Source organism: Hippichthys cyanospilos, chromosome 11 (genome assembly GCF_059441005.1).
Source record: "Hippichthys cyanospilos isolate Australia breed blue-spotted pipefish chromosome 11, RoL_Hcya_1.0, whole genome shotgun sequence".
In the NCBI taxonomy this organism is placed as follows: domain Eukaryota; kingdom Metazoa; phylum Chordata; class Actinopteri; order Syngnathiformes; family Syngnathidae; genus Hippichthys; species Hippichthys cyanospilos.
Window position 1 is genome coordinate 20,119,531 of NC_142379.1, and position 25,848 is coordinate 20,145,378.

At 38.6% G+C, this 25,848-nt stretch overlaps 2 protein-coding genes across 6 annotated transcripts; both read right to left on the reverse strand.

The window, feature by feature from the left end:
- sh3bgr (SH3 domain binding glutamate-rich protein) lies at positions 1-17,077 on the reverse strand. Of its 3 annotated transcripts, none has more exons than XM_088428299.1 (12): positions 16,935-17,077; positions 12,914-13,099; positions 12,728-12,808; positions 10,942-11,034; positions 10,237-10,374; positions 9,810-9,836; positions 7,672-7,695; positions 7,312-7,338; positions 4,200-4,229; positions 2,752-2,778; positions 2,622-2,677; positions 1-1,177 (listed from the first exon to the last, which is right to left on the reverse strand). In XM_088428299.1, the coding sequence occupies exons 2-11, from the start codon at positions 13,004-13,006 to the stop codon at positions 2,660-2,662; spliced, it is 558 nt and encodes a 185-aa protein (XP_088284425.1). In that variant the 5' UTR covers positions 13,007-13,099; positions 16,935-17,077; the 3' UTR covers positions 1-1,177; positions 2,622-2,659. The 3 variants fall into 3 exon arrangements, with proteins under 3 accessions (XP_088284425.1, XP_088284424.1, XP_088284423.1); XM_088428298.1 differs by lacking the exon at positions 16,935-17,077 and adding an exon at positions 16,499-16,775 and having other exon boundaries at positions 7,672-7,692; XM_088428297.1 differs by lacking the exon at positions 16,935-17,077 and adding an exon at positions 16,499-16,767.
- A 2,575-nt stretch (positions 17,078-19,652) lies between these two features.
- LOC148416287 (uncharacterized) lies at positions 19,653-25,639 on the reverse strand. Of its 3 annotated transcripts, none has more exons than XM_088427901.1 (8): positions 25,362-25,639; positions 24,574-24,788; positions 24,181-24,426; positions 23,604-23,648; positions 21,487-21,624; positions 21,278-21,347; positions 21,021-21,206; positions 19,653-20,867 (listed from the first exon to the last, which is right to left on the reverse strand). In XM_088427901.1, the coding sequence occupies exons 1-8, from the start codon at positions 25,546-25,548 to the stop codon at positions 20,443-20,445; spliced, it is 1,512 nt and encodes a 503-aa protein (XP_088284027.1). In that variant the 5' UTR covers positions 25,549-25,639; the 3' UTR covers positions 19,653-20,442. The 3 variants fall into 3 exon arrangements, with proteins under 3 accessions (XP_088284027.1, XP_088284026.1, XP_088284028.1); XM_088427900.1 differs by having other exon boundaries at positions 19,653-20,873; XM_088427902.1 differs by lacking the exon at positions 23,604-23,648 and having other exon boundaries at positions 19,653-20,873.
- Positions 25,640-25,848: the final 209 nt, after the last annotated feature.

Below are 25,848 nucleotides of genomic sequence, written 5' to 3' on the forward strand. Positions count from 1 at the left end.
TTATATGTTTTAAACCTCTTTCACTTTATTGCATTTTCCGTGCATCCATGACTTAGTCACATATTTGATCAAAGTGCATTGTTTAAGCAGCAGCTTGGCCAGTGTTCATTGTAGTGACGGACTAGCTTGTCGTCTTTTCAAATGTATTCCTTTCCAAAATCTTAGTTTGTTGTATCTATGTAGGTGTGTTTTTGCACTGTGTCGCTAAAACGACTGAAAAATAGAGGGAGACAGTCCAAACCCCCAGAAAGAACTCAAGGTGGCAATTAAATGTATACCAGGGTGAATTTTTGTACTCAACTAATAAAATCCAAAAGATGTGTTTTATGTTTCTTTTACGTCCAGATATCCAACCATTCAATAATAATTGTATTTATTTCTATTGACTTTTTTTTTAAACTTTTCAACTGTTCTAAAGCTGGGACTAAAATGTCAGCTACTAAACTAGGTAATTAAATAGATCAAATAAAGATAAAATAATAAAATAAGTCTTACCTAGATATTGCCCAAAGTAATTGATTACTTTAATATTTAGTGGCCTACAGTAATCCATTATTATAATAATCATTGCAGCGTTAGTATTCAGTTATGTAACTGATGACTTTAGTTCCCAAAGGTAATCGATTAGCTCTTGGTTAGCTAAAGAAATGGATTGCTTTAGTTCTCATTGTAGCTTGAGTACTTAGTTTCCCAGGATAATTGTATACTTTGGTTGGCTAAAGTATATTGATGAACTCAGTAGTTTCTTAAAGTAGCAATTTTCAACCCTCCTTTGGCCAAACACTTAAAAGTAATGAAATGACATAATTTATCTGGGATTGAATGTCTGGACTCTTTAAAAAAATTTAAAATGCCTTTGGGATTGAATGAGTTGCGTGTAAAACATGTGAAGTACATTAAAATGACATTACAGACAAGATCTGCAGCATTATGCTACCCTGCACATACTGTATTGTTAGTCCTATAATCATTGTCTAAAGGTAAAATGTACAAATTCAATCTATTGCTGCAGTCAAAAGAGAAGAAATGTCGATAATGACTTTTCAAGCACATGAAGAGTGTTTTTGTTTTTTTCCAAGGCTGGTACAGTGTTGCCCTAAGGGAGGAGTCGAGATGCTGCCTGAAGGAGCCGGGCGGCCAATGGTCAGGGACAGATGTCACAGGAGGCTCCTTAAGGCTGGGCAAACATAGCAAAACAAAAACAAGGTCACTCATTTCTCAAGTGGATGTGATGGTGGAGGCAGCCACCACCACTCTGCCCGTGTGCCATCCAATCCGGCCACTCCTCCGCGGGCGCATCCAAATCTCGCTTGGCAGCTTCCGCTAACGCACTGTGACAGGGGCTCGCAGGGCTCGGGAGGGATTGCAATTTCTGCAAAGCTCGCTCTTCCAGAACCTGCATATTTCCTTGAGTGGGCTAACTAAAAGAGAGGCTCTGCAGAATTGGATTATATCGGATTGTTACCATCGCTGCCTTGCAGGAGCCAAAAGTGAGACTTTAGCACTCTCGATGTTACGACAGATAATCCAAAACCCTATGCTCATTGAAGCTAGCATGCAAGCTTTAGTTTCTTTCCATGAACCAAACTGTCCAATGCTAAGAAAAAATATTCAGCCTCATGACATGTACCTAAAAAAAATGCCAAAGTGAGCACTCATCTGGTTTGGAGTACAATTAACACTTTCTGGGAGAGTTCTATATAGAGCGACCAGGGGTGGCCAAGTTCGGTCCTCAGGATCCACAATCCAGCCTGTTTTCAACCAACACACCTGACTCAAATCAGCGTCGTTATCAGGATCCTGCAAAGCATGCTGATGAGCTAATCATTTGAATCAGGTGTGTTAGTTGAAGGGACACTGAAAACAGGCTGGATTGTGACTCTTGAGGACCGAACTTGGCCACCCCTGAGCGCGACATTTTCTGGGAGGATTCTTGGTAGCCTGCCATTGGCTGGCAACCAGTTCTCGCATCCCGCGCCTACTGCCGGAAGATGGCTGACCCAGGGAAAAGGATTTGTTTTTGCCATGTGAAGTGTAATTGTGATCAAATAAGGATTGGCATTTTTTTTTTCAGGCACTTTGATGCACTTGGGGGTTTTTTCTGCTTAGACACACCTTTAACCTATATAAATGTTGAAAAAAAAAAAGAAAAAGGTTATCATCAATTGTTGAAAGTTGGTTTATATTGCTTTCTTTTGTTAATGTTAAAAAGGATATAAATGTAGGTATGTATATCGTCGGTTTGGCAAGTGGGGGGGTGAAATGTTTTCTCTTTCCGAGGGGCTTTGTATAATATAGTTGAGAAGCAATGTACTACAATAAGCCTATGTTTGAGCTCATAGACTGTAAAAAAAAAAAATAGGGCTGTGATGATGTCATCATAACTCATCAAACCCCTAGCTATGCATCTAATGGGATCACTCTATAGTTATCCATATAATATTCACATTTGGGCCCCTGGTGTTTGTGCATGGCCTCTGGCCTTATTATCTTGGCAAAGGCAAAATTGTTGATAGAGCTCTAGCATGAGATTCCATGAGGAGTAACTCTAAGTCATGTTATGATTCATGTTGTAAATAAAACTCTACTGTCACCTAGTGGTAGATAAGAATTACATTTACCAAAAATGGGAGGGCGCTATTGCGTTCCTTCGTCTCAACTACTCGGCTTCTTCTCCCTGTTAAGTGAAACACACACTTATATTCATGACAAGGTGGCAAACAAATAATACTACTAGTAGTCAGCAACTACCTGTGTTTCTTCCGAGTATTCTTCTCCCTGTTGGACACAGTAGAGAGAAGCAGAAAAATAAATACAAGGTATCAAGGTAGTAAAAGAATTGCAATTGTGGAGTTTTTCAACTCATGTCTACAAAAAAAATGAGGTATGGAGAATACAACCCTAATTTATGTACAGATTTACATCCTAAAGTCATTCTTTAATCAAAAGTCAATGCTTAAATAGAAGTCGTTTATAGGAAGTGTTCTAGCATGCTTGACTATAGAGGCAGTCGCGGATGCACAAAATATCTAAAGAAATAAAACGTTTGGCAATGGTCATCATTTAAAAAAAAAAGTCATAATTTCCACATACAAAGAAGACGTCTGCCGTGTGTTCACTGGAGGATATCGATATTTGCTTTTTAAAAAAAAAGTTTATTTGGGGATTTAACTGCTATAACATAAGGAAATGAACAAAAGGTACCACTTAAATTCTGGAAAGAAAAAAATGGAAAACATTTCCATATGTGCTATCTTTGCATCAACTGAAGCAGGCAGTACACATGTCCTAGCTCATGAGATCTCCCACCTGGTTTTAAACCTCAAAACAGAAAAATATCAGTTGTGGCAAAAGAAATAAAAATGACATCAAATCTTCAAACAAGACAGAAATATGTGAATAGACAGAAAATGTGAGTCTTGGAGAAAAGAGAAAAAGTACATTTGCATATGAATCAGTTTCTCTTCCTTAAGGTACAAGGTAATTAAACTTAGTTACAGGGCATAAACGTATAAGCCTTATACCTTCAAACCTAGTCATTTTAAACCCTGTGAGAAATGTTGATCCAACTCGGGCTTTTAGATTTTTTTGATGTGCGCTATCAAAGGAAAAAATTACAAAAAAAAACAAAAAACAAACACAAAAAAAACAACAACAACACTAGGAGGCTAAAATATAGCATGGATTGTCTTTCAATACATCGTCCTGCCGTCCCTTCTGAATGCTTGCAAATGGGAGGTCGAGAGGTACACCCTGCCGGGCTCATTTACAGCCATTAAAAATTGGAAATGTCCATTTTGGCCTTATTGAAAACCCGATGTTTTATCATGCATTTCCCCCAATTTTTGCATGAATCCTTTCAACAGCAACTCGCGAACAGGGTGCAATAGAAAATTTTGTGGTGACACCCCAAAACGACAGGGGGGCGCTAGCAGACAACTTATGACATTTGAAAGCCTTTCAATGACTTTGATGACTGGCTTAGCCTGGACTTCCAATGCAAAGGTCTATATTTATATTTGACGATGTTATGACCCCCTCAGTCAGCCCAAGTTGATAATAAGGCCAGCTTAGTGAAAAAACCCCAGACGCCTAGGGGTTAAGGACAGCACCTGAGTGACAAGCCAGATACCCCGAAGGTACAGCCGGAATAAGCATTGAACACAATCACAGTTCACAAATATTTACAGTGCAGATACCTCTTCCGCTGCGTCAGGTTCTTCTTCCTCCTATGCAAGATAAAACCGTGGAGTTAAAAAATGTGTATGGTTAAAAGATTTTTAAAAACTACATGGAAGATTCCTGAATAAAAGATACAAAACATATTGTTACAGTTATGATGCTTTGTAGGCTGTCATTTATGAATCCGGTCATGCAGCATCCATACCAAAACAGAAGGAAGACTATAGGACAAGAAAAATATATCAAAAGAAAAAAAAAACTACTTCAACCAATTGTGTATGACATGGCTTTTTTTCCCTTGAGCCTGCAATAAAAACATGGTATAACAGTGATCAAGAAAGAAAAACAAGACAGGACAAAGATGAAAACAGCCAAGCAAAGCAGTGAAGCTTGTGGAAAAAGACCATGCAGGAAGATGGAATGTCTCAAGGATGGCACACATACTTTTCACACACAGTTTGATTTTCGATCTTGTCACTAGTTCAACCTGGACTTGTGAATGTGAATGCATCATAAAGTTATTGCTGCCCTTTTCATATACAAAATTGTTTTGGCCTAGCTATGCGAAAATATGTTCGGCAACTTTACAGAGTGTCTTATGATCCTCAAACAGTGTTGAGAAGGAAATCACAAATAGGTTATAGAGTATAACCTTTGAACTTCAACCATAGCGTAAATCTCCATATATTAAATATGTGTCATGCTAGTTTTCATAAATACAATATCAGTGAACTATAATATAATGCAAGTACAGTACATGAAATTATGAAGTTAAAAAAGTACACTACTACACAAGCATGAAAAAACATTGTACATATTTATTATGAGCACCTTATTTGGTCAGCACACTTGTGTGTCCTTTTGCCCAATTAAATGTTGTCAAATTGATATGTCTAAGTGGGGCAACATCAATATCCTGTTGATAGTAAATTGTTTATAGTATGTCTTGTGTGTTTTACCAATCGTGTTGGATTAGAGGTTTTACAGTACTGTAATTAGATTAAGACGTGGTGGAGAAACTTGACAGAAATGTTTGATAAACCGGAAAAGGGGGAAAGGGACTGAAAGTGAAAGATGAGCCAAGTAATAAGTAATAGTGCTGGGCAATGATATTGAGATGTTGATGTATTGCGATACGAAGCGACACAAGAGGCATATTGCAATACAACGTTCAGTTTCCAATATATCGTGTATCGGTTTTGAAACGGCTTATTTTCATAATACTTTGTTTTTTAAAAACAATTCGCTCTCAAGAGTGGCTTCCGTATCATGATTTTTGTCATATTATGAATTGTGTTTTACATGTATGTGTTTTCCATGTAAATCATTTCAAGCGTTTCAAAAACACCGCATTAAATTTACAAAGCATTACCTTTTGAGTGAGGCTATGTTCCAAAGCAAAAATGGCAACAGAGGAGCGCAAAAGGTAGAAAAAGTAAACTTTATGAAACAAAGGTAGCAATCGTTCATTTTTGCCATTGTAGTCATATCTCAGGCTTCCGCACGATTTTCAAGTCATCTGTAGTAAGCTCCTGTATGTGTTCCCGAGAAGCACAACAATATGAGAGCAGCCACATTAACGAGCAATAGAATCTCATGTTGCGTTTAATTCAATTTTGAGATTTCAGGGTTTGTTTTATTTTGTTTTGTTTCTTTTTTGTCATTTGTCATTTTTGTAATCTGAAGAAAAAAAATGTATAGAAGCGACTGTATCTCGAGGTTTGACTGTATTTGATAAATTATAACGATACATTTCTTCCTGGCTTTTGTCGTATTTTTTCACCAGCACGAGTGACGTCACAGATCTGTTTCAGTTTAGTTGAAGAACAAAAATGGCACGTCTGGCCAGATGTGCTACATGCGTATTCGTGCCACATTGGTGCCATGTGAAAGAGTATTCTCAACTGCAGAGAATACAGTATATCAAAACAGTCAAGGGCATGATTGAAATAAAAAATGTGGAGATGCTGCTTTTTTTGAAAAAGAATTTGAAGAAGAAATTTGTATGCTCATAGATGTCAATGATGTGTGGCTTCTCACAAAAATAAATAGAATTTGTCTATTGTAATCATTTCCTTATGTTTTTTTATCCACTCGTGTATGTATGCCATAGATTTCGCGGTTTTTCCAGGAAAAAATTAAAAATATTTCAAAATAAAAAAATCTTTTAAAAAATGAGCAAAAAATGGAAAAAAATGATAAAAGCAAAAAAGTACATTATACAGTACTGTATTCATCAAATAACTAAGTAATATTAGTTAATAACTATGTTAAGAATTCTTCTAACGTTAGCGTTCATGACGTTTTTTAATCTTATTTTGAAATGCACGCTTTTAATTTGTCGGGTCGCGTTGCATTTCCGTTTCCTGTTTTACGTTCTCTGTGCATCATTCGGCTCGTTATAGTGACGTAGTGAATGACAACGTAAGCTCATATTTATAGTTTATGATCATTTATGTTGATAACGCACGCTACTGCCTATGTTTAGTAAGCGATGAGTGTTTATTCTGTTTATGTGTTCGTTTGTGTTGAGGTTGCACTTTATAGTTAGTAGTTGTTGTTAGTTGTTGCTAACCCGCTAATGTCGGCCGGCTAAAAATACAGTAAATTCATAGATTAAAGTTCAGCAAGTGTTTATATGTTAATTTACTGACTTTAACATTGTTGTTGATTTATTATTCAACAGATACTATATGATACACCATACATGAGCCAAAATAAATGTGAAGTTCAACGTGATGACTTGTGCAATCTTTCACTGGAGTCTTGGTGCAGATAACCAGTCCTGAGAACAAATTCTCAACAAACTAAGTAATATTAGTGATTTAATGAATATACAATAATGTTATTAAGGATAATGTAATGTTAAATAATAGGAGAAAGGAAATAAAATATGCAAAAAAATTTAAAAAAGCATTGTTTTTGGTTACTGCGGCTATAATGGGGCGTACTGTACATAGAAATCTAGGAACTGATACCCTACTTTGCGTGTTTCAGACTACACGGGGGGTTAACACCCCCCATTAAAAGCGAAGTAGGGGGGATCACTGTATATCACAGTACACTTTTAAGACACAATACCCAGCTCTAGTAAGAAATACATCAAGCAAAAAAATGTCATGTTTCTACCTCAAGCTGCCGTAGCTCCTCCTCCTCCTGAAAGGAATAATAAGAGACTGCAGGTTAGCAAGCCTGGGGAGCAAAAGAGCAGCGCAGGCATATGCGATCGATAAGTTGTCAATATTTTAGAAAAGTGCTAGACTAGCTGATGTTCTCAGGATGCACTGGACTGAAACGAAGAAGATGATGTCAGACAAGGGGAAACCAGTTGGAAAAAAGACTCAAGTCGAGTAAAATGAAGAAGGGTGGGCAGAAACGAGCAAGACAAAAATCCTCCTAGCCTCAATGGCTGCCGAGAACACAAACCCACAAAAGTGCAAGAAGTTCAGAGGAACATTGTTGAAGCGATGATGGTCATTGGACAATTACCTCTGATCGCAAATCCTCTTCCTCCTTGACCAAAGCAAACCAAGAGATGGACATGAGGCCACACACGGCGTGCAAAAAGAGGCAGAAACAGGTTGTGTCAATGAAGCTACGAAAGACAAAAGTTGGAAATGCATGTGCTGAATGTACCTGTGTTGATGTACTTCCTAGTGTATTATCATTTGTGGTGTCAGAATTTGTGATATCAGAATTTTTTTGAATGTGCTGTGACAACCTGGCAAATATTTGCAAAGTAACCTGTGAAAACAAATTCTCCAACTGGAATGATTTGGAATTCAAAAGTTACAGGAAAAATTCAGAAAAAAAGATGAAAAATACCATCATTCATGAAAGATTATGCCCATTGTAAAAGCAATTCTGTTAGTTACTGTGCTACATTCATTATCTTACGCATGCATTTAGCAATTCAACTTAATAGCGACAATTTATACTATTCGGTATGTTCGCTGTCTGTTTTCACAGAAAAATGTTTGGATATTACTGATTTCCTTCCAGATTAGCTCGTGACTAAAATTCTAAATAAAATATCAATCCGGCCATTGAAAATCATATCTGCTTATCCTCACTAAATTCACTGGTGCCCTGGAGCCAATTCCACACCCTGAACTGGTTGCCAACTAATCTCAGTTAAATGAGATGAGTTACTTTTTTTCCCTTTCTAATACGTGTTTTATATTTGCAAGTTGAGGGATTGAATTGTTCTTTCTACAGTGGCCCTGAAGAGTAAAACATAAACAAAAAACTAAGCAAATAAGGTCATAGCAACCAAAAAACGTAAACGCAAGAAGGAACACGAAAAAAAGAACATGCAAGAAAAAAAAGCAGCACTCCAGAAAAAAGAACATGCAATAAAAAAGAACACCAAATAAAAAAGAAGATCAAACAAAAAAGAAGCACACAATAAAAAAGACTATGCAGGATAAAAGACCACGTAAGAAAAAAGAAGCATGAAAGAAAAAAGAGGAGAAAAAACACATCAGAAAAATCGAGCACACAAGAAAAAAAGCAATCTGACAAGGCCAAGATTCTGATAGCGGCAACAACGTTTGAATTGCTGGTAGTGCTCATTTTTAAAAAGAGAAAAAAAAAACTTGTCATGGGATTAACGTCCTGCTCAAAGACGAATATTGTTTATGTTCAATCAAGTTGCCCCCTGTCGTCCAATCAGCAGTGAGTCCACAATCCTCCAGGAGGGGAAGTTAGTCTACTCCTATTTTCTTGTGTGCTTCTTTTTTTTCTCCCAAGTTCTTTTTTCTTGCCTGCTCCTTTTTTCTTGCGTGTTCTTTTTTTCTGGCGTGTTACTTTTTTCCTTTCTTTTTTCTTTTCTTGCGTGTATAATGGAACTAAAATTTAACATAAGTTTTTTTTTCCCTAGTATTTTGAATTTGACTTATTTCATGGTTATTTTGTACAAATGGGAATTTGATCTCAATGAGTCATCTTATTTTAGCCATGTTTGATTATTTTCCTGCAAGGTCTGTGCATTCTGCTTCCGCGACGCTTGGTGTAGTTCCGGGACTGAGCGCCATCCCCTCAGTTGCAGTGCTGCTCCCTGAGGGAAGCAGATGCGAGGTTCATGAAGAAACTGTCCTGTATTGTCTTCCCCAGGTAAGGGGTGGCATTGTTTCCCCGTTTTTAGGTTTGTGTTCTTTGGGAGTTTGAGTGGAAATAAAGAAATATATATATATATATATATATATATATATATATATATATATATATATATATATATATATATATATGTGTGTGTGTGTGTGTGTGTGTGTGTGTGTGTATCGCAGAGCACAATGTACCTCCAACAGTGGCCGAGCACTTCACATTGCACGTGAAAACATGTTTCCGAATTATAAAGCTGCAAAGGTACATATATTGGGAGTAAATTGGATTCATTAGGTTTATGTTGAAAAACTGTTGCTTTTAGGTTTTTTTTTGTTTTTTTTTTTTTTTAGAATGATATATATATATATATATATATATATATATGTGTGTGTGTGTGTGTGTGTGTGTGTGTGTGTGTGTGTGTGTGTGTGTGTCTGTGTGTGTGTGTGCGTGTATGTATGTATGTATGTATGTATGTATGTATGTATGAACACACAACTTTAAAAGAAAAAAAAACATACCTGTTCTTCATCTTCCTCTGAGTGACCCTATTAAGAGAAAGACAACATGGATTTAGAAATTAGCCTAACAATAAAAGACATAGTGGTATTTATGATGACTTGATGACACAGCTTGACAATATCACTCAAGACTTTGTTAAATGAAAATTGTCATCAACAGTTAGATATAAAGGCATTAAGGAAGAAAAACAAAAGTATATGTGAAAAATCCAGGCACTCTGTAAGAGTATGCATGTTTGTGGATTTAGAAGAAAAAAAGTTGAACTAAATGGAATTGATGGAGTCGACAGGAGCCAGGAAAGAAGACAAAAGCTAAGTAAAGGAAAAAAAGTAAAGTTGAGTAAATTTGGGGATGCTGAAAGTGAAAACAGAGCGCCTTAGGAATGTTTAGATGAAAAGCAAAATAAAGTTAGAGGTCATCAGTTACTGTATATTGGGATTCTTTTCCTCCTTCCGTGGCTTCATTTTCTTCAGAGTGTGCTCCATCTTCCTCCTCAGGACCTTCACCTTCCTCTGTCTCCTCCTCGCCTTCAATCGCTTCTCCATTACAATCTGTCTCTAGAACCTATTTTTTTTGTTTTTTTTTAGGTGAAAACAACAAACTGGTGATCAGATTAAATACATTGTTTGTTATTGCAAAGTGAGTGGCACACACGTGAACGGGAGACATTCTGGAAATTCAAAACGAGTTATAACTACAATAACAGATAGTAAAAAGGAAGTAGAAGCAGCTCACGTGAGTGAATGGTCAATTAAAAGGCAAATTCTTTGTTAGGAGACTTCTCGTGTGTTACTTTTTTCCCCACTGTACTTTTAAAACTTTGACAAAAACCTTAAAAATGCGTGCTTCGCATTCTTTCACTCACATCCCAAAAAACAAACATCACATGTGTTTGCCAACATGTAGCAATCAAAACATGTTGAGGAGGGTGAAGGATGTTGGAAACACAAAACTGCAAACAATAATGTGATGGTGTGTATTTAGTCGTGAATTCAAACGCCTCAGCCACTGAGTAAACACAAAAAGAAGAGTTCATGTGAAGACTGGACAGGTGCACCTGGAGGAAAGTGAGTGTGGCCAAGCTGACAGCAAAGGAAGCAAATAAAGCAAGGTGTATTGATAAAACGTTACTGGTGTGTCATCTTGGGCTCCCTCCGCGTTGGTTTCTTCAGCGTGAGTGCCGTTTTCAATAATGTGTCCTTCCTTGTCACCCTGCAGTGCTTCCTGTGTTGAGGAAAGGAGTCATGTAAACAAAAAGGAAGGTAACACGCCAATTGTCAGGAAAGTTTTGGAGGAACTAACTGTCCAGTCCAGTTGACAGATATGGAGTCCTCATTAAAACATTAGCAGCTGTACAGTGCAGTGAAAAGGTATTTGCCCCCTGACTGATTTCTGTGTTTTATGTATATTTATCACTTGTAATTGTTTCTTTTTATAAAACCATTATTAACCCCTGGGGAAAATGTTGACCCAACACGGGCATTTGATGTTTTTGATAAGTGATAACAAAGGAAAAGCATACACAAAAAACACAAGGCGGCTAAAATATTGCACAGATTGTCAAAACATGACGACTTTCAATACGCCACGCTGCCGTCCCTTCTAAATGCATGCAAGCGAGGGGTTGAGAGGTACACCCTATAGGAGTCCAATATACTGCAATTCAAAATTTGAAATAATGCTTATTTAGTTATTACTTTTACTATGACTCAGCATGTTTGTGAAGCTCACGCCACTAAATTGAGATTAAGTAGAGTTCATGGCTTGTGAGACATCACATTGGGCTTGCTGTTGTATCATTTGATAAGATCAATATATTAGACGCACCAGAATATAAGGCTTACAAATTTAAGGCTTTTAGGTGTGCCTTATAGTGCGGAAAATACAGTAAGCCAAGTGAGGCCTGAAGTTTTTTTGGATGTTTTCCTAGGTTCTTTTGTGACCTCCAGAATATGGCTGCACAATTAATCGAATTTTAATCCCGATCAGGATATTGGCTGCCACGATTAATTCTGATGAAAATCAGTGATTTTAACATTCAAAAAGCTGCCTACCAGCACATGTCAACTCAAGCACTTTCGGTCATTCTACCACAAGAGGGCAAACGCAAGGTTAAGACATCATTAAGCTTAAGAAATAGCAAGCAAGCAAATTCTGCAAGAACTTCCGCAGCTTGGTTTATGCTCAACGCACCCCGCGAGTTCGACACGGTTAGACGAGACAAAATGATGTCTTTTTGGCAATCACGCCACTTGGCGCAGTGTCCGCGCCGGCCAGATTTTCCGCAACACATACCTTCGGGAATTTCTTTACCACGTGGAAGCGCCGGGCAGAAAACATGTCGAATGAACTATTACTTTCTTGTGTGCGCCGGTGAAAACCGGCGAGCAAGTACACAGAGGCAAGGAGTCTGATTTAAAAAAATAGAAAAAAAAACTTGAATTTTAATCGTTTGAATCTACGAGCTGGAGAGATTCCATGCATCTTCTTTCACGCGTCAAAAGTGCGACGACAACACTGAAGTTGGTTTTACTGGCACGCTCCAGAGATATCAGGTTTCAATTCCACCTTAAAAGCCTTCAGATGACAAAGTTTCCCACATGTTTGCATGCCAAAAGCGTCTGCTTTATTCAGCCCCTAATATACCGTTCTAGCTGTCAATTTAGATCCATTTTGGAAAATCCAAAAATTCGAATAAACTGGATTTGAAATGACCAAAAATTACATTTTGACTACTAAGCCCATACGCACTTCTAGTGATTCTGGTACTTTTGTAGTTTTTTTTTTTTTTTCTTGCAAAAAAACATCAAGGCTGTTGTAGGTGTTCTTACAGGTCTGTTATAGTATGTGCTGAAAGAACAACTAATTACGGACAGCAAAATAAGAGAATGAATTGATTAAAAGACTGAATCTTGACCTTTGAGCCAGGAGGAGGGGCCAACCCCAGGAAGGCATATACCGAGTTGTCTTCTTTGGCATCAAAGAATGTCTCATAGTCCTAAATAAAAACATTACATTAATAATCAAAATAATCTATTAATTGATTGTCTGTAAATAACATAATCTTCACAGTAGTGTTGTTTTGTGTTTAGTTTACACTGACCCCACAGTAACTCTCTTCATTGAAGATCTGAGGGGGCAGTGGGATGCCATTGGAGGGCTTCTTCTCCTCTGGTACATTCTGTCTCATCCACATGCGGTTCTGCTCATTGCAGGCAATGTCCAGCTGAGTGTAGTCCACCTTCAATGCTTCCAGGAAGCCCACCACATCTTGTTGCTTCTTCTTGATCTGGAATTGAAAAAACAGCTTCACTTTGTTAGATCTCTATGAAAGCATTCATTGGAGGGGGTCACAAACCTTTTGGAAACTGAGACATAGTCTTTTAGTCATGAGTGATGCAATTACCCAGTTTTGTCAACCAGTTGACATAAAAAATGTCAATAGTAATTGATGATATTGATCTCTGTTTAGAGCATTGATTTTCCCACCACTGTACAGTGACACTTGAGCGTGACGAAAGATCGAGAAACGTGAGAAATGATCCAATTACAGTTTTTCACTATTTCAATATCATTGACTGTAAATAATACATCTTTGTTCATCTATCTAAGTGGGACAATCTCGAGATTGCATTTTCACTAGATTGCAGATGAACATCCTGTATTTATCTCAGTATAAGTCAAGGGTTTTTTTTTCCTCATTTTCAACCCCTATATAAGGGTGGTCGACTTCTAACCACATAAATCTAAACAGACCGTTTTTCCCACATATCTGTGTTTGAATAACACTAACTTGAATGCAAAATAATTACAATCATATGATTTAAAAAGCTTAAAATTACTACATATACATACCCCTAATTTGATATAGTATGCATCCGTTTTAGAGCGCACAAAATGCATTTGTCAAGCCTAATTGCCTCTTTGTTGTCGACAACGAGGCTGCGTGGATAATTTTTTCGGCGGATTTTGATGCATTATGAAACGGAAAAGACAGCTTGATTTGTTCATTCAAAACAAAAATGCGAGAGCAGTGGCACCCATGGATGTCAGCAGTTGGGGGGAGAAACACAGCGAAGGGCAACTTCCACGCTCTGATCTCACACAGTTGTCAGTTGGGTAAAGAAAGCTTCAACAAAGCATTTCTGGAGACTTCCATTTCAAACTAATTTGACGGGTCCCACGATGACTACCCGGGAAAGTAAAAAAGGGGCACTTATATGCAGGGTTGACTTATAAACAGAGAAACAAGGATGTTTGAATGAATGACGAGGAAGAAGAGGAGGAGCTATTTGGCGTGTCCAATAGTGATGATGACTTTTAGGGCTTTTCCACAAATTAATACTGTATTGAGCTGTGTCAAAAAAAAAAAAGCACTGAAAATTCAGATTATTTTATTGTTGCAACATTAATTTCAGTATTTGCGTCTATGCGCGCACGTACATTGCCTCGCCCTTGTCTCACCCCCTCGCCCAATAAGCGCAACAGTATGTTATTCAATATACGATGAAGAAATGCATCTAAAAGCACCATGTGTTATTATTGGACAGCTATGATCTACATAACCGCTAGAGTCAGGTTAGACTTATAATTACGTTTTTGTAAAATTCACCCAAATTTAAGTAAAAAAGTGGGGTCGACTTATAAACAGAGAAACTCAGAGAAATACAGTACATACTGTCTTGCAGTGGTTCTCAAATAGGAGTACTTGTACCCAGGGCTGGCTCACCCATTAAGCCAGTTGTGCTCATGTCCTGTCCTCAAGACCCCTATCCAGCCTGTTTTCAATGTAATCATCATCCAGTAAACCTGATCCTAGTAACCATGATTGTCATCAAACGTTTGAAACGGGTGTGTTCGAGGAAATATACCTCAAAAACAGACTTGATGGGGGCTGCTAAAGACCAAACTTACTCCTGCATTGGCCAATATACTGTAGATGAACGCTAAGGGTTCTGGACACTAGGAATCAAAAGTAAGGAGAGATTTTACCTTCAATATAATTATAAACAAATGTTTCTATGGAAGTAACTCTAAAGTTCAAGTCAAAAAGAAAGAAATATGGTGGCCTCGAAGTACAAATCACAAAAAAAAGCATTACAAAACATTACAAAGCATTACAAAGCATTACTGAATCAGGAATGGCAAACAGGAAAAAAAACATGAAAAAATCATGATGTACATCATCTTAAATCAAAGATCACAAAAAAAATAAATTAGGAAGAAACAACAACCAATGATATTACAAAAGACAACATGCTACAACAAATCAAAAATTACAAACAAAAAACACAAAAAAAAATTCCATAAAGAGAAAAAAAAAATAGAAGCACATTACAATGGACTAAAGACAAGTGCAAATCAGGAATTGCAAGCAAAATAAAAACCAAACACATTACAAAAGAGTAGCATAGAGAAGCATCGTCCTTCCTCAAATGCGGGGTCTTCTCGAGTTTAGTTTGGCAAAGTACTTTGCAAATGCTGTGGCTGCAGTTGCAGATGGGTGTTTTGCATTTATGTGGTAGACTAAACTTGAGCTGCTTTCATGGCAAAAAAAGTTGTTTTTCATTTTTACGTCTTACTTCCTCTGAACCTACCCTCCCATCCAGAACAAAAGCCTATCAGGTCATGCCAAACATATTAACAGCCAATCAGTGTCCACATTCTGGGTATGATTAACCTTTTGTTTTCCAACCTCCAACAACGCAACAACTCAACCACAGAAAACCCGATCACATACCGCAATAATGGATGTAATCTGTGTCCAGAAAGCTCAAAGTTACAACTGTAATTGAGTCACCGCAAAAGATCTGTTAATCTTACAATGTCAAAACTATCATGACAGCCCATTCGTTGTGGAGAAAACTGAAAAGGGCTGTTAAATTGGTAAAAATGTATGTTTCACTATACTTACACTTACTGTGTTTACAAAAGCACATATCCTTTGGTGCTATCTCTGTAATGTGTCATTCACTGAATGACTAATATAATGAATGAACTGACTTGATAAAAGTCAAAACTACAGGAAGAATAAAACAAAAAGAGATGAGAATAAAAATATCAGTTGACTATTGAATAAAATCCAGATCAAATCAACTGTGGGAAAATAAACCTCTGTGGAGGAGTGGAAGTGATCATTTGACTGCTAACCTTGAACATGACAGCTAGTAGAGAATCAAATTTGAAGCAATGCATATGCGGAAAAAATCAACTTTAATAATGATTCAATCCTATTCAATTACATTTACATTACAATTACGAACATTTCCGTTAAATATGTCCACTTTTTGCGACAATTTTGTAGGGTAGTGTGCCTAAGACATTCTTCAAACGTGAACTCGTACGTGGAAAATGCTGCATGGGAAACTCCACAATAAGGCCCCCAGTTCACCCCACTTGTGCAAGCAGGCCGGTGCACTGGCGAGAGTCCGACAACACAATGCATACCCCCCGCCCCCAGTCGAAATAATTGCCAAAAACGAAACCATATACAAACGTGGACATTCGGTCCGTCATGAGAACTTGCGTCACGAGCTTTGGTCTAGAGTGCTTTGTCTGTAAACGTCTCAGCAAACATATATCCATGGCAAATTGTTGAAAGGCTACTGGCTTTACATTGCGTTTGGAAGAATACAGCAAAGGAAGTTCGCTCCGAAACACTAAAACAATATTAAAAGTCCAAACTTACCGCCGTGGATCCCGATGAGGTGGCGAGAAACACTTTGATAACCATTATGTTGCTATTTTCTTATTAGAGTAAGCAACAAGCACTTAAAGGAGAAGGTAGCCTCCCTCTATTATTAGAAGTAGGAGAGCACGCGCGTGTGCACGCGCGCACACACAGTGACCGGGTTATTTTTACCGCGGGGCTCCATCGCCGAACGATTGGGGTAGCTTGTGCCCTGGAGGAGCAGCACTGATTGGCAACTTCAGCTGTCAGTCGGCTACGGGAAAGTAAAGTTAGCCTCCTGCCTTGCTGAGCATACATGGACAGAAATAGCATTGATCTGTGTGCTAACTCTTTGGGTTTTTCTGTCTTGGGGTTTCTGCGTTGCCACTCCCTTGAATAAAAATTAGTTTTCAAATGCGTCGATACTCTTTAAATTAAATGTATAGTGCATTACCTCCAGAGTCTTCTGCAGCAGATTTACTATAGAATTAGGGGTGCATTAATGGAGCTAACAAAAGGGTAGGTTGACAACCATTCATCCAGCCATCATGGACTAACTGAAGGCTGTACCGACTGACTTTAAGCGACAAACCGCGGCACCTTCTGGACTCCACTCGCATCAATCGCAAAGTGTATGAAAGGCTTTCAAACCTCGTGAATGTTATTCGAGAACTGGCTTTTGGGAGAACTTGGCATGTTCACGCTATGGGAACAATTCAGATTTCACTTTTGAAGAGAAATGAGACACTACTAGAAGTGGTAAGATTTGGGGGGGCGTAACACTGAACATTTTGAGTGTATGACATTGCTGGATTATGGGAAAGCCACCACATTGGGAAAGTCTTAGAACATTCTTGACTTATACTTACTATTCAGTGAGGTGCATTGCAAAAAAAATTGAAAGTTCTCAAGTCATGATGTACCGCTCATGACATTTTAGGTGTAGTATACCGTATCTTCGACCCCATCAATAGGCTGATTTACATCTCGATATTTCTGTGAGGTCTGCTGTATGAACGCCAATCAACAATGGGCCAATAAATTTGATCTCAGGAATTTAACAGGAAATACATTTCCATTTTTGTACCTGGATCTCTTTACTCTGAGGAAGAGGCTGCCAAAACTAAATTGACCTTTTTTCACATAAAATATCATCGTTATGTGACACCTATGCAGGATGGCAGTGATGCAAATATAGTGACTCTCTCCGTGCCATGGATGAGAATTCTCGTCTTTTAAAATATTTACGTTGTGTAACAGTTACAAGAATTCTCATTACATAGTTTTTTTTTTTTTTTTTTTTTTTTTTTTTTATGAAAGGGTAGCTGACACCCTTAACTAGTACTTATTTTGGTTAAGTCAATTGAGCACTCTAGTGATGAAGTGTGACCATTAGTTGGCAGTGTTGCTCATGTTGGAGAAGAAAGCCATACGTACTAAACATACATACTTGTACTCTAAGTAAGGAATGGAAATCAATCGAATATATGAAACGACCCATGTTTACATAGACATAGCACACAATATTCTGTCGGCCTTGGAAGCTAAGTGAAAACGCTTGGCACTGAAATTAGTTAAAAAAGCAGAATAATCCATCGAGCCATCATCTTAACCTCTTATCCTCACGGGACAGGGCGCACAAAGACAAGCAACCACTCATACACACACATACAATGATGCCTGAGGACAACTTAGGAGTGTCCAATGTCCACTGTGAGGTAGACATGCTAAACAATCTGCCACCGTGTCGCCAAAATTTGAGTAATAACAACCAAATAAAATATACACACATCACGTTTTGAAACCCCTCAAATTCAAATGCTGTTTTATACATTCACTGTATTTACTCATGAAAATGCACAGCTGTGAAGTCATTCGTTATATAGCAGCACCCACAGCATAATGTTGACACCAAGATGTACAAAGCTGTCATCTTGGCAAAAAAAAAAAAAAAAAAATCGCCTACTTTGAAGAATCTAAAATCTGAATTTTGGTTAGAATAACATTTTTAACTTTCGTAAAATGATTCATTTTGATTTTCTGTGTAATCTGAGTGACTTCAGTTTGAATTTACAATGTACAAAGTAGGAACAAAAGGACACTGAATGAAAGGTGTTTTCAATCTTCAGCCTGGGACTGACAAAAAAATCCCCAAATATTTTTATTTGAATGCTGTAAGAGCACCTTAGTCTTCGCATGTTACTTTGTTTGGAAAACCAAACCATTTTATACATGGTAACAGAATACCAGAATTTGACCCCAAAATTATACATAGGTGCCTCTTAAATTTGGGGGGGAATTACGGTGTATTTATTGCTTACCCTCATCAGTGTCATTAAAGCACTCTACACTTGTCACCAGTAGCAGGGTGGGGAATGTTCAAAATTGTGCATTTTGTCACCCTGTTATTGGGGACCAAGGCCAAGACTCTACCTGGTACTTTTCAACCTTCCAAGCAGATGAGACAAAAAAGCATCCACTTTCTTTCAGCCCAGTATCTTATAGTTGCCCCAACCGGTGTTATCCCCTTCCCTCCATCTTCAGTCCACATGGAAGGATCAGCCCTCCAAGGTCCTTCGCCTCTTCCTCGTCCTGTTCGCCTGACATAGAGCCTAAAAAAAGACTTGCTTATCCATCCTGTCAGCCAAAGTCAAAATGAACTATTGTAAAAATACGTTATGACTAGACCATCTATAACTGAAAATGCTTCAGAAATACTGGTCAATATCATGGTATTAAGTGATATCCACCAACAATATTTAAGTTAGACTAAAGCAAAATTAAATGATATTCAACACCAGTGTTTGATTATTTTGAATCAATATAACAGTAACATTTGCAAAAAAGATGTTTACACTGCAGGAACACTTCACAAAATAAAGCTGTTTTATTGCTGAGGAGTAGAAACTGGAATCAGCGATCAGAACACAGCAAAAATAACAGTCTAAATATTACCCATAGCATTGTTTCTTTTTAATTCCTGTACTGTAACTTACTACAAAGACATTTTTATATCAGTATACACAAACACATGTACAAAGGGAGTAATTGGACAGTGAAGGAGCTGCATAAAGTCATACCCTAAATTGTTGGATCTTGGTTCCTTGCTCAAGGGCTCCTGGGCAGTGCCAGGCACATAGTCTTTCCACTGATCCGTAGCTTCTGACCAACCCACAAGTCCATGCTTCGACCGTGGACTGCAAAGGACTTGGCAACAGTTGACATGTCCAATTAGGGTATTTCAGTTTCCCACTCCCAAGAGGTTATTTTTTCAAATTTCAGTGCTCTTGGACAGAGAACGACACCTTATTTGAATATCCAAGACAAGAGAACTGAGGTAGATAGGTCAATGGCCAAAAAAGTGCTGTCACTCATTTCAACCAGGACTTTTTTTTTTTTAATGCCTATGAGTCCTAATGTTTTTATAGGACCTCAAATGGCTGAGGTAGCTAAGGTAAAAGGTCAAACATATAAAATCCATGTCCACATACATTTTAAATAAGCTTCAAACATTCGACAATCATTTTCCTAAATCCAATCTATACCAATAGCAATCTAACACGAGTGAGGTAGCTGGCGGCATCATCTGTACTTGCACGTATTTTTCACTGGTTTCCTTATTTTTTGTATCACTTGTCAGGTTCATTAATTGACACCTGGAATAGACCCTGTCAGTTGTAAATTGAGAACTACATTAGAGAATGTCTAATATTGTTGGTCAAGCTAAATCTTAGCTTTTATTGACCTCTCCAGAGATTGATTGGCATGCAGGTGTATTTTCATCTAATTTGGAGTTGGGCATATGCATTTGTTTTGCTTGGGTTAAGTTTTAATACCAAGTGAGTAAAAAAAGAATAAATCCTGATCCATTAAAAGAGAACTGCTGTTAAAACCAGCTGGTACAAAATGGTAGCAGGATAATATAAGTTGTACTACTCAACAGAGTTGAGTAAAAATAGAGCTCATGTTTGTGAGACATCCTGGTTTGAGTCCAGATCATCAGAGACTCGCGCTGACGCTAAAGGGACCGCTTCAGATCGAAGTACGTGGGCCACACGCGGGGAGCTACATTCGGATTTCCAAGCTGGAGAATTTGAAGAACGTGGTCGACTCAAACTGCTCCCTTTCCTCTGTCCCAATAATTGTCTGTACTCATTCAGGGTCAGCCCGGGGTAGGCTGGTTTGCCCTTATGCAAGTTCTCAACCACTGATGAGAAAAGGTATTTACGTCTTTGGAGTTTGGGCCGTGCGGGCGCTTTCGGCTCAGGCGGTGGTAAGCAAACTGCCTTCTCTTCTTGCTTCACCGCACGGTCTGATGCCACTTGAGATTTCTTCTCCTCTGGCACTTCCTCACTTAATTTCACCTCCGGCGTGGGGATCTTGAGATCTGAAACTAACAAACATTCAATTTATCGTCATATGGATTTGTCCCGATGGTTCGGATTGTTTCATTGTGAATTTGGGTTGCAACGGCGATGGATTTGTCCCGATGGTTCGGATTGTTTCACTGTGAATTTGGGTTGCAACGGCGGACAGTTACCTGGAGCTTCCTCCAATTCGCTTGGACCTTCAACTGTATAGTCCTGTCCACTCTCCTGGTAACCACTAGTGGCAGCAGTTTGCAGCTTGTCATCCAGCTCAGAAGGATCCGATTTAGCAGAACTGTCAACTTCACTGCCAGGCGTCGAGACTGTTAACTCCGTCTGGACCATCTTGTGTAGTTTGCCTGCAAATGAGAAATGTGTCTTGTGACGTCACTGCCGATACCGACTTGGCCGTCTTATCATCTTGGTGTACCTTTCCGTTTTGGTTGGTTCTGAATTTTCAAAGCATAAATGTTGTGGATCTCAAGCTCTCTTTTTATGTCCTGTGTCAATAAAAGATTAAGTATTCATTCATTAAAAACACTACGGATACATTTACTTTGAAAAAAATCTATGACTTTTGAAATGGGGTAGGAGGAATTCTGGCAAAATCTGAAAAATAAAAAAAAAAACTGCATTTACCCGAGTTTCCTTGGATAATTCATAAACTTGTGTTTGTAGACAGAAAGATGTCTTTCTGGCTGTGTTGATTTTCTTGTGCTCTGTTGCTGCTTGGCGATTGAGCGAGCCTTGCAGCAATTTGTTACACTTCTCCAAATCCTGCGACATATCAAAAGAGGATTACTCAAAGTTACGTCAATCTTAAATCACCCAACCAAGTCCCTCCATTCTGTGCTATTGTCACCCCAGCGTCCAATAACCGCATTGCTGGGGAAGTTACAGCAGTACCTGATGCAGGAGTGGCTCGGCATTATGTATAGACTGCAGGTGGTAAAGGTGACAGAAAATCGATTACATTTCAAAACAATATATCGAGTGGTAACTTGAGATGAGTTTATTTCATTCTTAAACCACACTCATAGCTCAAACACACATGAAATCTCCTATCTCTTTAGAAATGAATGGAAACGTGATTAATCCATTCTTTCCAATATTGTAAATTCAAAACCAATAGTAACTAGATAATTATGTAAATATTCTCCTTCCATTATGCCAGTGCTTCTCAATTATATTTTGCCAAGCTGCCCTAGGAAATGGAAGTTCTCTCTCTCTCTCTCTCTCTCTCTCTCTCTCTCTCTCTATATATATATATATATATATATATATATATATATATATATACACACACACACACACACACACACACAGTGGGCCCCCGGTTTACGAACTTTTCATCTTACGAACGTGGACCGCGGCGTTTTTTTGTCACCCTCTTACGCACAAACCTTTCGTCTTACGCCTTACGAACAATCCAACATGCCGGTCAGAGCGTCCGCACTAATTTTTTCGCTTTGCTGCATCAACAAAAATAACTATTCTTGCGTGTGACAGATAACACCGATATGCTATTGGTCTTATAAAGTCACAGTCACGGTCTCAGTCACGGTGTCAGTCACGGAGATGCCGATATGCACTTGGTCGATTAAGTTCACAGTCCCAGTCTCAGTCACGGAGATGCGGATATGCTATTGGCCGGCGTCACGTCAATCACAGAAATGCCGATATGCTATTGGCCGAACGCCTTCATCTAGCTTGATGGCACAGCTGGTCGATGTGTTGTGAAGACTTTGCAAACTTTATGTTAGACATGGCTTCTAAAATTGCAAGTGGCGGTAAAGAAAGAAGTAAGAGGATGATGACAATAGAAACGAAGCAGGAGATAATAAAAAAATACAAAGGAGGCGCACACATAGTTAACCTTGCTAGTGAGTATGGCCGTAACCGCTCGGCAATCTTCTAAGGGCAAGACTTTCCTTGCCAGGGGACAGACCTCAGTCAACAACAAAATGGAGAGGCTTCTTCTATGATGGATTAAAGAGGAGGAAATCGCCGATGATATGTTCTCGTTTAAGAAGATAAATAAATTCTGCGTTTGTCTCTGCTCCCCACTGCCTCCACCCAGCTCAAGTCACGCCGCCCCAAAGGTAAATGTCATTTTTTCTTTGTATATTTATGTTATTTAATTTAACTGTACAGTAGCTTATGTTACTAATTTTTAATATGTGTATAAAGTTGTGATGTTTTTACCTAAGGTTTTTGCACGCATTCACTAATTAACATAGGTTTGGATTGCCCGTCATACGAGCAGTTCGAGTTACGAGCATAGCCACATATATATATATATATATATATATATATATATATATATACTGTATATTAAAAAAAATCAACATTCAAAAGAAAAAAGCAATATTAATCTACTTTCAACAACTTAATTATTTTTTACAGTGTTTGTACCCAAGTGCATCAAAGTGCCCGGGGGGAAAAAAGAAAAAAGATGAACATTATTTTATTGCGTTTATACTTCATATGACAAAAAATTATTAAAACTTTAAATCCAATTCATCTACAATAATCCACATATTAATTAACGACTGTCACCCCTAATTGAGACATCTCAACTCTCAGCGCATCAGTACGACACTAATACTGACCAATATATTGGCAAAGAAGCAATATATCGCTGGCGTCGGGCCAAAAACCTCCTAATTCACATTTTGGCAAATTTCACTCTACTGGGTGATATTTTACCAAATTGTTGACCCACATAAATTGTTGAAAATCACTTGCTAACTCACAATGGAATGCTGTTGGTTGAACGAACTTGCCATATTTGGGGTCTCCTGAAAAGAGATTGGAGATGTGTGGATTACACCAGACGCCAGCGATGTGCCTGTGAGTATTGCTAGATGCTGTCTACATGTGTACACTACATGTGCAAAGTATGTGCCTAGATTTCAGTGGCCTATAGACATACACTTGATTGGGTGGGGGGGGGTCACCAATGTGGCACTGACAAGCATTAAGTAGTCCCCAAGAACTATTTTGAGCCACCAATGTTCATGTAATTTTTCAAAAGTTGTCTAAATTTAGTTACTGCCAAATCTTCCTTTCCTTTCTCTACTAGTTGAGGCAGATAGTGACCTTAGGGGCACATGTGTTTGCCTTTTATGAATTCTGCCTTGGAACAAATGCGCACTCAAATTTGAACTGACCAAACTACACTGGAATCACTAACAATGATGTTATCAAAGCTAGGTGGTTGCACCTGCAAGCTAAGAATAATAATAAAAAAAAGCTACATCAGACTAAAATGATATTCATCTAAAATCTTGGGACTGTTAATTGGGCGAGTACTACCGTTTTATAACATACATTTATTCGCTTGTCCTTCTCCTGCAGCTCTATGGAGACCTCATTTAGCTTGCGAGATAGTTCGTCCTTCGCTGGCAAAGCCTGCTCTTTGATGACCCTCTGCTGGAGCTGATGGATCCTGTCTTTAACATTGGTCAGCTCCTTCTCTGTGACCTGGAGCTTCCATGCCAGGTTGTTACGACAGGTGCGCGTCCCACAGAGCAACTTTTGCAAGTCTCTGACCTCGCCATCGTTCTGATTTAGTACCTAGGAGTAAAAAGAGGTTGTCATGGTTTGGTTTGTGGGGTTTAAGTTCCAGTAAAACTTTCTGGATCCAAACCCTTCCATTTCTTCTCTTTCAATTGTAACAGACTGATGACCAAATTGAGACAATTGATGGACAGTGACACTAACCTCGGAAACACCATCCTCAGAGTCTTGGAATTGCTGCAATGCCACAGTATGGCGATGCTGAACCTTCTTTAACAGCTTGGTCTCGGTCTTGACTTCGACCAGTTGTAGCTTTAGGTCATAGTTCTGGTTTTTCAGCTCGTTTATGCTGTTTGAGTAAGACGAATGGATCCTGGTCTTTGTAGGAGTATTGATTGGAGGCAATTTCAGTTTAATTTCTGTAAAAAAACAAAAAAAAACAAATCAAGTTGTTGACTTGGACAGTGATTGCACTGTCTTATAGGAATTTTAAAATGTAATCAAACAAATGGAACGATGGTTACTTTTGTCATCACAAAATTTTCTTATTTGTTTTGCTAAGTTTGTATTTTGATCAGTTGGCAGAGGAGCTAACTGTAGCCAAAAGAAAAAAAAATGCAACTTGCAATGATTTGCAAATCTGATCATTGGAATTACAGCAGTCCAGACATTAAACTGGTATTGGAATAAAATGTAAATGTATAAAATGTAAATTTATGTAAAGTAAACTTAGCAAGGTTCTTATATTTTTCGGATGCTTGAGTAGCTACAACAGGTTTGTGTCAAACAACAATGTGACAAACATCTCATAAATGCGCTCATGTTTGAGCAGGACGAATCCAATTAAATGACTGTGGTATTTCCTGGTTTTCTCGAAAGCAGCATGAACTATATGGACAGTTTTTCAAAAACGTTGCTACTAAAACTACCCGTCCGTTTTGGAACGACTTGTGGACTGACTTTCCTTGTTATAACGTGTGAAAGGAACATACCTTCAGTTTTTTTGTATGGATTAAACTTCTTGTCCTGAGAAGTTTTGAGCGTCTGTGTTTTGGTTTGGAAGACGATGGTGCGTGGCTGTGGGTTGAGTCTGGGCAGAGAGCCCAATTGAGCGTTGCTTTTTCCTCCTGCAGCGTCAACCCGTGTCTTGATCGTAAAGGCCCTCTGACTCATCCTCATCGCCTAGTCGGAGACCTCTTCTCACCGGGAAAGGGCACATCGAAGCCGAGAGAGGCGCCCCAAAAACGGCATCGCATCTAGTGGAGCATACGTCAAGGCTGTGACAGGCCGAATGCAACTTGAGTGCCGCTTTCATTGTCGCCGATGATTACGTCACGATCCTCTAATCAGAGCACAGAGGCAGACGACACCGACAGACATACAGATGGACGACAGGCGTGACGTCAACCTTAGTGGACGAAGTTGACTAGCGCTGTCCGAAGTTTGTGAGCGGGTGTGCCCTTTAAATGCCTGTGGGCG